The sequence below is a fragment of the Eleutherodactylus coqui genome, chromosome 6 (genome assembly GCF_035609145.1).
Source record: "Eleutherodactylus coqui strain aEleCoq1 chromosome 6, aEleCoq1.hap1, whole genome shotgun sequence".
Classification (NCBI taxonomy): Eukaryota; Metazoa; Chordata; class Amphibia; order Anura; family Eleutherodactylidae; genus Eleutherodactylus; species Eleutherodactylus coqui.
The window spans coordinates 59,582,435-59,596,146 of record NC_089842.1 but is presented as its reverse complement, the minus strand read 5'-3'; the positions used below and the strand labels follow the sequence as shown (position 1 = coordinate 59,596,146).

Genomic DNA, 13,712 nt, shown 5'->3' with positions numbered 1-13,712 from the left:
GCTTGTGCAGGTATCATTAATGAGATGAGGTCCTGGAGCTCTATAATATGACTCCAGCTAATACATACACAATCATCTGGTCTTCAGGAGCTCCTCCTATGAACAGGTCTGTATCTAGGTTCAGGCCGTCTGTCCCGGATGGACTCTCTCCATTCACATGTGTTTCTCCGTCCACAGACAGCATACCGCTACGCCGGTTCCGGTTTACCACAAGTTGGTGCCATTTGCCGGGTTCCACAGGTACTTTACTGGTAATTGTTCCAGTTCCAGACCCAGTATTAAATCTGACAAAAATGCAAAGACAAGGCTTAAACATGGGATGGAAATGAAAGATTGGAAAGTATAGAAAACCAGAACAATTGACGAAAAATCTAGATGCAAGTAATATGAAATATATTAGCATGATTAGGAACGGTTCACATTTCTATTCTTCTGTGTCGTAAAAAAAAGGGAAGCCAGATCTGTCCGATGATGAAAACTGGTGGCATCTGATGGAAGCCATTGACTATAATGAGATCCATCTAGTTTACGCCATTTCACTAGAAAGAAATAATGCAGTATGATACATGAAACAGGAGGAAATGTTGCCGTTTTGGGACTGGTAATACTACTATGCAGTAAAGTACAGTATACATAGTAGTGCGCTTCTAATATATTATATAAAGAGAAGTTAAAGAGTCGTGAGGCACAAACTTTTGAGAAGTTCACTTCGGCTGGTTCACTGAACTTTTGCAAAAAGTTCTGTTCGGTCCAAATTAGTTTGTACCGACCTGTAAGGTCACTAAAACCCCTAAAACTGGTGTATAACAATGTCTAAGATCCATAAAAGCTCTGAATAATGCTCTGAGAGTGTTATTCAGGGTTTCTATGGCTCATAGACAGTGTTACACATCAATGTTGAGCAAACCGAACCTGTTTCAGGTAAAACTTTGCTAAAAGCTCAGTTCAGGTTCGTGCCAAACAAAACTTTTAGCAAAGTTTGACCCAAAACAGGGTAATACTGGTTCGGTTAGCTCTATACTATTAACGAGAAAGCAGAATCATTTGGGAAAGGAACAGTTAATCCACCTACCGGAGCTCCACAAATCCATTCACCACCGCCAGAGAGATGAAATCCTTTCCTCGGATCTGACCATTGTACAGAAGAAGGCCGTTCTGCTCAGAGGATCGGAACTCCATGGCTATTCGCACAGTGTGGTATGCCTTCATCATCTTAAATGCCAGGTAAGACTTGCCCCCAAATCCGGGGATGAAATAATGAATATCTACAATACAAACAGTAAGTTAGTAAGGTTTAGAAGAACTTGGTCAGGTTAGCCTCAGCTATTCAGCACTGACCACCACTGGCCTTTAGACTGGGACTGTATAGGATATTTCTCTTTTAAGCACTTGGTACTTCTGATTTTTATAATTGTAGAAAAGTTGTAGATCTATTAAGAAATGGAGTTTAGGTAAACCAAGAGATTACAGGTATTGCTCATCAATAGTTGATTGGAGGGAGTCCTGCAGATCAGCTGATTCTCCTGCCCATTATCAGTGCAGCAGGTCGGAATTTGTAATTCGTGGGCAGGGCCGAAAATTTAATAGCTAGCTTCATTCCCATTGAAATAAACGGGAGCATTGCCTTGTGTTACACTTCCCGTTCCTCATTATGGTCAGAGTCTGAAGTGTAATAGGAGGCATCGTTCCCATTGATTTCAATGGGAGTAAAGCCTTCTATGCAGACTGGGGGATCAGCTGATTGGCAGTGATCCCAAGAGGTGGACACCCTCCAATCAACGATTGATGACCTATCCTGAAGATAGGTCATCATTAGTAAAAGTCCCGCAATACCCCTTTAATGCTTCCTTCAGCCCTCACCTTTTTCAGGCCTATGGGAAAATGCCAAAAAACTACCAAACCCAAAGCATGCTACAATAAAAAAAAAACACAAACACTATAGACCCAAAAAACAGCAAATGTTAGTCACAAAAAATGTATTGTCTGTAGTGTACTTCCCATTTTACTATTGACCTACAGCTGAGATCTGCATGTGGCTTTTTCGCAAAAATGACTCAAAGCATAGTGGTTTTGCAAAAAAGACTGTGTGACATCAGTCTAAGGCTAACTACACACAGGTGAGGCCGATAGTTTCTTGACCCAATTTCTCGCTCGTGAGAATGCAATTTACCCGCGGATGCAAGGCGATTTTCAGGCAAAAACACCTTGGATCTGGGAAATTCCAATCCTCTTGCGTGAGTTTCAGGCACGATAGCAGATCGGACGTGTTTCCTATTGATTTCAATGAGAAACCCCCATTGCACGTGAATGAATATCACAAGGCATGTGAGAGCCATGCGATACATTAAAGGTCCCATTGAAATCAATTAGCGATACATTCTGAGGAACACGAAGAGATAGGACATCGCTCATATATGAAACTCCAGTCAAAAGAATGGTGTCAATATTCATGCAGGATTTTGCGTCTCGCAACGTACAAATCTCACGCGAGTTTCACAGCCGCGTAAGAGTGGGCTAAGGGAGGTTTCCCACAAAGGACTTTTATTACCAATCCATAGGACAAGCAATAAATGTCTGATCACTGGGACCCCCATCAATCTCTAGAACATGGGGTTTGGTGCTCCACGTTCCTCTTATGTCCTGATATTCCATTCAGTGTCTATGAGCTGACAGAAACTGATGAGTACAGTGCGGCTATCTCCATCCATCGGTCATTAAGTGGAGCATCAGGGTGCAGATGTGACCAGCATTCTATTCAAACTCATTATCACTGCAGTTGTGCAGCTTTTATATAATCGTGACTCACATGTCCCACAGACATGATCAGGCCCAGCTAATTTTGGTAGCACTGTAGTGTCTATCTATGGTGTATCAAACACAACCAACATTGGCTGGATCTATTAAACAGGTTTTCCAAGCTATTTCTATTAATGACCTATCCTCGGGATAGTTGGTTGGGGTTTGCCGCATGGGACCCCGGCCAATCAGCTTTTCAGGCACTCACTGACAGCGCTAAAACACAGTATACAGAGCGGAAGCAGAATGCTCCAACCCTTGTGTAGTGGCCAACACTTGTAATTGCAAGCACAGCTCTCACTGATTTTAATTGGAGCTGCACCTGCAATTACCAGCAGTGGCCACTACACAGAGGTCAGCACTATCTGCTTCCACTCTTTACCCTGTGTTGCGGTGCTGACAACTGGTGCAAAAACATCTGATTGGCTGGGGTCCTGAGTGTTGGACCTCAACTATTGATGACTTATCCTTAGAATGGATCATTAATAGAAACATTCCAGAAAACCCCTTTAATAAATATCTCATCTCTATAGTCGGCATAAAGAAGTTTTCCAGGATTTCACATTTATTGCCATAGTTGATTCACAGCGCGATGAATCAAGGCGTATTTGCTGAACCAACACATGTAGGGGCTTCTTTGGGTCAACAACATATTGTCCATGTTTAAAGAGGATTTATAGACCTGCAGACAAGTGGCTCATAATACTGTGAGAATCAATATTTGAGTCCACGGCGACAATTTCCCGTCATGAATTATTGCTAAATAATTGTATAAGCAGAGAAAATATGAAAACATTTGCCTCCTTTGCATTTTAATAAAGCTGCCCATAACACATCTCTCATATCCTTTATGCAGTAATCTGACTACGGGAATCTCATAACATTAGTGTATTGTTTGTGAAAGGCTTCAAAAATCCCCGGAATATTACAAAACTAGTTCTTTATGTTTGTCTAATATTAGGTTTCTTTCATGGATCTAATGTAAGATATTTGCATATAACGTGGCTGTTGTCTAGGATAACAAAAGACCTTTATACCATCTTAGTTGCCTCCATTGAAATGCATTTGCGTTGGATCGCTCTTCTTAAAAAATGTAATAGTAGTAAAATATATGGTGCAGATTTACTAGCTTCTGTTAAAGGGGCTGTGGTAACATCACAACCCTCTTCCTATGAGGGCATATGAACGGCATAGAGCCGGGTCCCCGCTCGGGAACCACCTCTATGACCCAGAACAGAGAGCCGCGCTCTGAGTAGCTCCCATGCTGGCAGACCATGTGCTGTCCTTGTATTATAGGATGACTATTCTTCTGAATGGCCACCCCGTAACACAATGTCTGCTGCAGGGGAAGTCACAGAATCATAGAATGGTAGAGTTGGAAGGGACCTCCAGGGTCATCGGGTCCAAACCCCCGCTCAGTGCAGGATTCACTACATCATCCCAGACAGATTTTTGTCCAGCCTTTGTTTGAACACTTCTATTAAAGGAGAACTCACCACCTCCCGTGGTAACCTGTTCCACTCATTGATCACCCTCACTGTCAGAAAGTTTTTTTTATAATTTCTATCTGTGTCTCCTCCCTTTCAGTTTCATCCCATTGCTTCTAGTCTTTCCTTGTGCAAATTAGAATATATGGCTGGTTGCAGATACTTGCTAATGGAGCCAGGAAAGGGAGCCCCACCTTCTGAAAGGGGTTGTGTACATTGGCACAACACAACCCCTTTAAGATAAATGTAGTCCTAACTTGTATTTTCATGGCATATCAGTAGCATATGCCTTGACTGTATGATCCATAGTGGTTCGACCTCTGGGACTCTCCAGCCACACACAAGGCCAACAGGGCCAAGGCACTTCGGGCTTATTTCATGCACTCTGGCGCTCCTGTGTATACCTGTTGTACAGGGAACTTTAACACAACTCCATAGAAGTAACCCCTATTGATTAGTAAAATGTAGTATATACCGTACTAGTGATATGTCATCACACACTATAGTGAGAAAACCCCCTTAAAGCATTTATTTCAAAAACCTTTGTTCTTACTTTTTTCACAAACCGCTCCACCCTTCCCTGCTGGGCAGCTGCAGGTAAACTCTTTTCCATCATCTTCGCAGGTGCCACCGTGCATGCATGGATGTGAGTCACAGGGTCGTGTTGGTTTCCTAGCAGGGGCTGGACCACGAGATGGTTTCCGTCTCGGTGCAGGGGGCGCAGTGGTCATTGGCCTCTTAGTGGTTACACTTGGTCTTCTTGTAGTCATTCTCACTGTCGTGGCGGGGTGTTGGAGGAGTGGCACAGGAGTGGCTTTTACAGTTGTCATTCTTTTAGTAGTAACAGTAGTTGTGGTAGCCAGAACTGGCATGGTGGTGGCTGCAGTGCTGGTAGTTGCCATTGTGTTGGTAGTTGCTGCTGTTGTTGTAGTAGTTGTGACCATAGCAGGAACCCAGTCTAAGTAGTAATTTAGAATGAGACAGACAGTCATGATCAGCGATACTATAGTCAAAATTTAACCAAACTCTCAAACAACTTTTAACGTGTAATTAGTGTCAAGTTTTGATCAGTGGAGGTCTGGGTGCTGAGATCTCTACCAATGAGTAAAACAAAGGGGCATACATGTTTATCAGAGCGGTGTAGCCATTTGGTGCTTCCTGGGGCAGTGTACAGGTTCAATCAAAAGTCTATGAGTCTGTACACCACTCAATAGTCACAGCTGAAGGGGCACACCATGGGCCGAACACTTCTGCCCTATGTGTTCGTGGTTGTGAGGGTATCAGCACTGGGTCCCCCAATGATCAAAATTTCTGAAAAGTCACAAGTTTTTTGAAAGTTTAGTTACTTTTTAATCAATAGAGTTGGAGATTCAACTATTGCATTGGGAAGCTAATCATGTGGCATAACAGCTGGGAGGATTTCCAACATAGATATCTTTATTGCTTCATTACTGCAAAAGTAGGAATAATAAATGGGTTTAGTGTGTAAGGGATTTACAAATACACATTCATAGATAGCCATGCACAGGATGTGCCTAGATATTACTACTGCTGCTATCCAGGATGTAGTATCTCAATCGTAAAAAGTCCAGAAACACCCATAAATCTGTAAAACACATTACCTATATACAGATGTAGCAAAATCTAATCCAACGTTGATTAGTTATCGTATGCTAACACAGCAGAAGACTCTGAGAAGGTATTGAAAAGAAAAGAAAAAATTCTATGCCGCAGTTTAACGCGGTAAGTGTCAAGTTAAACTTTGCTACATCTGTACACTGCCACTATTTGTTAGACCTATGGTCATGCCTATGACTTATGTTACCCTACCCCACCCTCATCATCTACGATGGCCTCTTGTAATGCAAGCTAACATTTTTAAGCTGCATATTACTGATTCTGGCTCAATTCACACGGGCGAGTGAGAGTTTGATCAAAAAAAGGAATTGTGTTTTTCCTGCACCTTTTTCTCACGCTTTTTTCTGCTCTCTACTTCCTGATTCCTTTTTTTCATGTGTTCCTCATTTTAATGTGTTAAAAACGCATTGCGCTTACATTCAAATTACATGTCATGTGATTGTGACGCGTTTTTTTTTCAGGCTTGCATAGAATATAGTGGAAGATTCTAGAAGAAGAACGGCATAAATATAGGACATGCAGCGATTTTTCTAACTCAGGCCGTCGGTTTAAGAGAAAAATGGCTCATGTGGATTAACACATTCAATTGAATTGGTTCTGTTCATCTCGGAATTGGACAGAACTCAACCAGAAAAATCGCTTGTTGGAATTAAGTTTTTTTTACCTTGTAATGTTTGATTTTATTGTACATGTACCCAATACATTGTACACGGCCGCAGCCTATGTTAGTGTCATTGGAAGAAACATTATTGCTACCTTTAGGCTGTGTCACACGAACATAATTAACTTAATTGCCCATTGCAATGAATGAGAGCGTGGATGTGTGTTTTTTTGCACGCACATGCACAATTCGTGTGCGTAAGAAATACAGTAAAATACGCCGGCTGCGCAAATACGAGGCACAAATGCGCCTCCGCCCATGTGACACTGGCCTGAACTATTAGTATAATTGTAGTGCCTGTGTAGAACATACGCTCCAGTGTCTTCAGTGCACATCCAAAGTCTCAGTCAGGAGGACTTCTGATGATAACCTTAGACCCATAAGTTTAACGGCTGCCACTTAGGAGCATCCGTTATCAATAAGCTGCCATTGTGAAAAAAAACGTAAACCGCACTGTATGCGTTTCTACAGGATGCCTCTGCGCGGACAAGTGCAGTTTGCCCTACTATTTCATGCCGTTAAACAAATCGCCAACCCTGCCAGAAACCTTCTGAATGGAGGCCAAATTGGTCTCCGTCAATTGAATGGGGATCTATGGATCTCTTTACCATATGTATCTGGTACATACAGGAAACATACACTGCAAGCCCATTGTGAAAAGTACCTAAAGTGACAATAATCCCGGCCATGAATGAGGAAAAAACGTAGAAACAAAGGCAAACACCTGCTTGTCAAGCTCTAATAAAGAAGCGGAGGATATCCAGTAATTGTCGCTAGCGTTTCTTTTTATCTATCTGGTGTCCCTTTAAGAGGCATTATCCCGTCCTTCAGCAGCCGACTCTGACTGTAGTCCATCTGGCCACCCGATAAGCTAAAATACCGGCAGAACAGCCAACTATTACAAGACGTTACAGGTTGCGGCTGCTTTGTCATGTCGATCATAAAAACGGGTTAACGAGAACATCAGAGGATTGTTGTATGCATTGTAAATCTGATAGCAGCATGGCCAGATTCCTGTCTCAGCGTGCCTTTATTTCTCTGGGCACCATAGCTTGACCTTTCCATAGGAAAGTATTTCAGCCAGCACCAGCCAACAGCTCATCAGTGAGATTAATGTCTCTATATGCATTCATTTGTTAGAGCCAAGGGCCAAAATATCATGTCTACAATGAGAAACGGAAAGTGCAAATATTGACATTTCAACATTACGAGGGTTCTAGAGTAGAGAAGAAAGCAGAACGATGTACCAGTGATCTCACCAAAGTCCAAGAACTTCACGTTGTCCTGAATTGGCTTCTTTACAGTGAGTGACTTCTTCTTGGTGCTCTTGAGTCTTGCCAGTAAAGCTTTCTGCACATCCAAGGCAGTTAGAGTTGTTGCTAAATGAAAGAAGAGGAATCAATGCGACCCGACTGTATTCTACTGACATTAAACATCAGAGTGCTCTGCCAATTACCTCATATACATGCACCAGCTGCCCGATGCAATGTGAGAACATACTGTAATGCTGCACTTGTGGTGGAACTGCTCCCTGAGGACTATCAGCGCCATGCAGAAGACATTAGAGGAAGGCAACATTACGGATCTCCTCTTGTAGAACAGGCCTATTTATTTCACGGGCGAAATAATCTGATTTTTTTTTTTTACAGAAAAACCAAGATAGTCAACATTTAGCTAAGCTATGAAATGTCACATGATACCTCTTCTGGGCTTGTGATCAACACTTATATAGATGGTGTAACTGCATCTACTAGTTTAGCTACGATAGGGCATTCTATACATATGGCAATCTAAAGGGAACCAGATCGACTGATGGATTTTCTTTAATGAAAAGGGTTATCTGGAACTTAAATATTGATGACCTATCCTTAGGAGGGTCATCATATCGGTGAGGGTTCAATTCCCAGCACCCTCAGCTACCTTGAGCTGCAGCCTCTTCTTTGGCCTGTGAAAGAACGTCAATCGGTCACGTGGCCTTTCTACAGCTCAAGCCTATTCAAATGAATGGGATTGAGCAGCAATACTAAGGACCGCCACTAGGGAATGTACATGATGTCTGGTAGACAACAATGAAGCCGTAGTGCTTGCCTGAGCGCATCTGCTCCTTCAAACAGCAGATCAATGGGGGTACCAGGAGTTGGACTTCCACCGATCTGATGCTAATGACCTATCCTAAGGTCTACAGTATTTTCTGCCCAAATTTGTATAATGCAAAAAGTGATTGCATTTCATTAGAAGGGACTGCTTAGAACCTCACTGCTTACCACACTGCTTATCTTGAGGACCCCTCACTTGCATATAAATGAAGATGGTGGCATTCACTTGATTCAACCACATGACCACTTTCCCCCCAGGACTCCATGAAATTCTGTGAACTTGTTTATACAGTATGAAGACTTGTATTTGCGCCTGCACGGTATGGGAGCATAACTGGGGAAGTGGAAAACCAGGAAAGTGGTTGTGTGGTGAAACCACATGAACACCACCATCTTCATTCGCATGGATAAGAGAACGCCACATCCATTGTTTTCATGGGTAGCAAGGGATCTTGAGATGAACCTTGTGGTGAGCAGCAAAGTCCTGTAGAGTCCTTCCTAATGAAACAAACATTTTTTGCAGAATACAAATCTTGGCAGAAAGAGGCCAACCTCTATAAAGGGAACCAAGGACGGAGTCAGGGGATGTATTTTTTTTTAGACTTATCTAGCTCCCTGTTCCCGAACTGTCAGCCCAGGAAGCAACTGCTTGGTGCATTGAGTGGACTTATCTTTGTTTTCAGTGCGCACACCCATAGAGAACAGTGTGTATGCGCATGCGCTGAAAGTAGACACGAGTCTACTCATTGCAATAAGCATTGGCTTCCTGGGCTGACAGTGAAGGAACAGGGAGCTGGATAAGTATACAAAGCACGGCCCAGACTCCATGGCCCCTGTCCTAAGAGTCTTTAGGTACAGGATAACCCCTCTAACTTCCAGGATCGGGGTATACAGAGTAGGTGATTACATAGGGCGCTATTAAATAACCAAAAAACCAATGCTCTGCCTACTACGGATACATGGTAGGGTGGCAGCCAGCCCTGTGAATTGCATGCAAAATATGAGGGTGGAGGGAAATAGGGATCATCATAAATGAGAACAATAGGAAAATGTGGCGACAAGGCAATTCAGAGAATTAGAAGAAGCACCATGTTGAACTTTTATGGGTTGAGGTAGTGAGGCAGATTCCAGAACCTCCCACTTACGACCCTTACGTCACCGTGAGGGCTTACTCTGCTCCCAACTGCTAGAATTCATAGCAACCCATTTGGAGCTACTTTATTGAAAGTTTGTGCACTTAACGACAGTGCGAACTCTTAGCGGCAACATATATTCTCTACATCTATCTATGTGTGTAGGACATTTATGGATGAAAGCAAAATCTAATATTAGGGTTTTCAAAAATGAATGTTTCCATTTTACATAAACATGTCCCGAAAATGACATAGAAAAAGACTCGTCGGCATTACTAATTACTTATATTGGTAGGAACTGTGGCTCAACATTCCTGATTTACAGCTCAGACCATGCGCTAATATGTCTGACTGGCAGGATATGTCATGAGCTGTAAATCAAGAGCAATTGGTGAACCACAGAATGCCTAAACCTGCCACCCTTTATAGATGTGCAATATAAAAATCTACGCGGACGCTTCATATTCTTGTTAGCGGTACCAGATGGCTGTCTCGTATTGGAGTGGGGCATAGCATAAGTATATACGGGAGATGTATGGTAAAAGTAATGTGAAGGGACTATAATAATAGAATACCAACACTGTGGCCTTGGGTTTACACAGCAGACAATATAATTATCCTTACTGCAAGTTTCCCTGTCCATCTGAATTAACGAACCTGGATCAAAATGCGCCTCCACTATGGCTCTGATGGAGTTGCTCGGTCCCAGGTCACGCACACGGATACTTCTGAAGTCTCTCTTCACTTCTGAGTTTCGGAGAAGATTATCCAACTAGAGGAAGGAGATGGAAACACAAGTGTTGTTAATTTAACAGGAAGACAGAATATCAAATGTGAATATATCATAATAGTTCATTATGTGAAGTGGGAAATGGCTGATGTTATGCCAGAGACTGAAGAAGCAGGAGTTCTGGAAGGGGTGGGATATTGAGACTTATTTCACTTCTATAGATGGATATGTTCTGATGGGCAAGTTCCTTTGAATTACAAGCAGGACGTTGATAGAGGCTGGTATCATTTCCATAAAATGTTCCCTGCCTCCCTGCTATGGGAACAAGAAATAAATTGAATACAATTCCGTTTCCTTTCCTTTGGCACTGTGAAAATTGCAAAAATATCCCCAAAATAAGTCAAGCATTAACTAATGTGCCATTTCTCTTGCCGTCATTCTTTGATGTTCGTACAATACTACAGTCCTACTTGTCAGAAGGAAGGAGAAAAGGTAAAGACAGCAGACATTTTGTTGGACTGAAAACGGCAATTACTGTACTTTATACAAAAGACGCAAAAGTAGCAGTCATACAGTAGCTATGTACACACACAGAGCACTTGCAGTTCAAAGCTCTAAGGTTACTTGATGTCAAAAGGCAAAACGGGAGAAAAAGGTAAAATGTATCATAGGAGCAGACTTTGGACCTACTAGCGGGGAGAAAATGGGCCTAGTCACACTTGGTGCGGGCTCCTTTGCTACTGGGTAGTATTGAGCAAACCAAAACAGCAGAGCCCCGTTTCAGGTCAAACTTTGCTAAAAGTTCAGTTTGGCACAAAATAGAATCTTAGACAGTTTGTCTTATGAATCCACTGAAGTTCTTTCTCTTCTTGTTTTTCATTTTTTTCTTCTAGGTAAAACAAGAAGAAAAAGACACAAAAGAGGAAGTAAAAAGGGGAAAAGGGAAAGAATAGGGAAGAGGAAAAACAAAGGAAAGAAAAAGGAAAAGAAGGAAAATGAAGAAGAATTTTTTTTTCCATCTAATTAGAACCAATCCAAACTTTTTGTCCAAATTCAGCAAACTGGCCAAACTGAACTTTTGAAAAGCACACTTGTCACTACCAATGGGTGGTGAGAACTTCCCTCTCCAGAGGAATGGCAATGTTAGTAAGCAGGTAGTTGGCCAATGGTTCATAGGAAGGTCATGAAGAAAGAAACAGATTCCGGCCCCTTCTTTCTTGAATGGTATAACCCAATAGGAGGAGAAAGATTTTGAGCTTTGTTATGGGGTCACCCTCTTGTCTATGTTTGGCACTGCCTATTTTGGATTTTCCAAGTGATGTTAAAAAGGGGGAGAGGGCAGGGCCCTCACTGCTCCATTCCCACACTGGTCCAGGGCTGTAGCTCCAGTCTTCGCTGCTTTTTACAATGACTGCAATGGTAACAGTTCATATATGCTTCGCTCCATTGGCCTAAGGGACACTGCTCTCTCCTACCTATCTGACCGCTCATTCAGTGTATCCTTTGCTGGCTCTACCTCCCCTCCTCTTCCCCTTGCTGTTGGGGTCCCCCAGGGCTCGGTCCTCGGCCCCCTCCTCTTCTCCATCTACACAGCCCCTATTGGACAAACCATCAGGAGATTTGGCTTTCAGTACCATCTCTATCCCGAAGACACCCAGTTCTACATGGCCTTGAGTGTTTGCCCTGGTTGCTTAGCTTTAGTGTTCAGCAAAATGAACCAGTAGAATTCTTCTTCAGGTCGAACTTTGTGAAAAGTTTGGTTCAACATGAACCTGAACCGAATCTTTATCAATGTTTTACCCAAAACAGGTTTGTACTGGTTCAGTTTGCTCAACACTAGTCCTGCATACTGGTGTATAACACCATCTACGAGCCATAAAAGCTCTGTATAACACTCTCAGAGTATTATACAAGGCTTTTATGGATCTTAGACCGTATTATACACCAGCTTTAGGCGTTTTGGTGAACTTTCATGTTCAGTCCGATCTAATTTGAATATGTTCGCGCTATATAAATAACGATTATTATTATATACACATGTGACTTCTAAAGTTAATTATTGTCCTCAATGGTATACAGCTCAAGACCATTCCGGCCAATGATTGGCTTACAGCAGTCATGTGTGTAAATGGAACGTCACTACTGCAATCAAGAACAGCGATGAGGATGGGACTGGCAGTGCTGGTGCGGTGGGGGAACGGAGCAGTGAGAATACTGAAGTTTTTGTGTTTTTTTATTTTTTTCTGCCCTCTGTACATTTTTTATATAAGTTGATAAATCCCATTAAGGGTTCATCAAGCATCAAAGTTTTATCTTTAAAACTTCGGTGCTACTTTATTACTATCATAAAAACTTCTAACACACGGGGACTCGTCAAGCATCTGGTTTATATCTGGTCTGTGTGTTTTCAAATCTCACAGTCATGGTAACTGTCTTGGAGACTCTTTGCTCATTCATTTTACACAAGGGTTCGACTAAAAGTGCTCTGGGTCTCCAGGCAATAAGGATCAGGTACACAGAGACCTTGGACATGACACACACTGCACAGTCAAAGGTTACCATGTAGCCCAATCCTTACTCTAGATGGTAGGTTTGGATTTCTTGTGACTATTGGGTTGTGCTTAATCCAACTTGCAAGTCACAATGTGACCATATTCACTTGCATTACTTGCTTTGCAGACAAGGCACGGTTATCGTTGACTGCGTGTTTTGCCTTGTGACCAAAGTCATTATGTCCTCCTAGCCTTGTGTTGATGGATCTACCATATGGTTCATTTTTTTGTTTTCAGATACATATCCTAACATTTATGAATCTGACTCCGGGGCTGTATGATTTTGGACACTGGCTGAATGGTAAGTCCACCGTGCACTCATGATCTCCAGGAATTCACGTCTGAACAATGATGCTCTAGTAGTCCTTTCCATATTACATTTCATACACAAAACCCATGAAGAAGGAATGAGAGCACAAGACTGGTTCCCAGATGACAAAATGGAAATCTTAAAAGTAGATGGGCTGTTCCCTCATTAAGCCAAATTAGTATCTTTCACTCCTATTTGTCATCTATGCACATTATAAGATAAAATATTAATAAAGTTCATTACATGCAGTCTATCATTTCACCTAATGACACTGTAGAGGGATGAGATTGTGCTAATTGTTCTTATAAT

The 13,712-nt window shown here is 42.2% G+C and overlaps 1 protein-coding gene across 4 annotated transcripts in view; it reads right to left on the bottom strand.

Annotated features, from left to right (window-relative positions):
- Positions 1 to 13,712, bottom strand: part of AGRN (agrin) — a 497,317-nt gene that overhangs the window by 48,389 nt on the left and 435,216 nt on the right. For 3 of the 4 annotated variants that reach the window (XM_066606893.1, XM_066606896.1, XM_066606897.1), the window contains 5 exons: positions 10,469 to 10,583; positions 7,830 to 7,961; positions 4,837 to 5,241; positions 1,073 to 1,265; positions 69 to 284 (listed from right to left, as the gene is read on the bottom strand). In XM_066606893.1, the coding sequence (XP_066462990.1) occupies positions 69 to 284; positions 1,073 to 1,265; positions 4,837 to 5,241; positions 7,830 to 7,961; positions 10,469 to 10,583 (1,061 nt within the window). The remainder of the gene's footprint in view (positions 1 to 68; positions 285 to 1,072; positions 1,266 to 4,836; positions 5,242 to 7,829; positions 7,962 to 10,468; positions 10,584 to 13,712) is intronic. The other variant, XM_066606895.1, reaches the window with a different exon arrangement.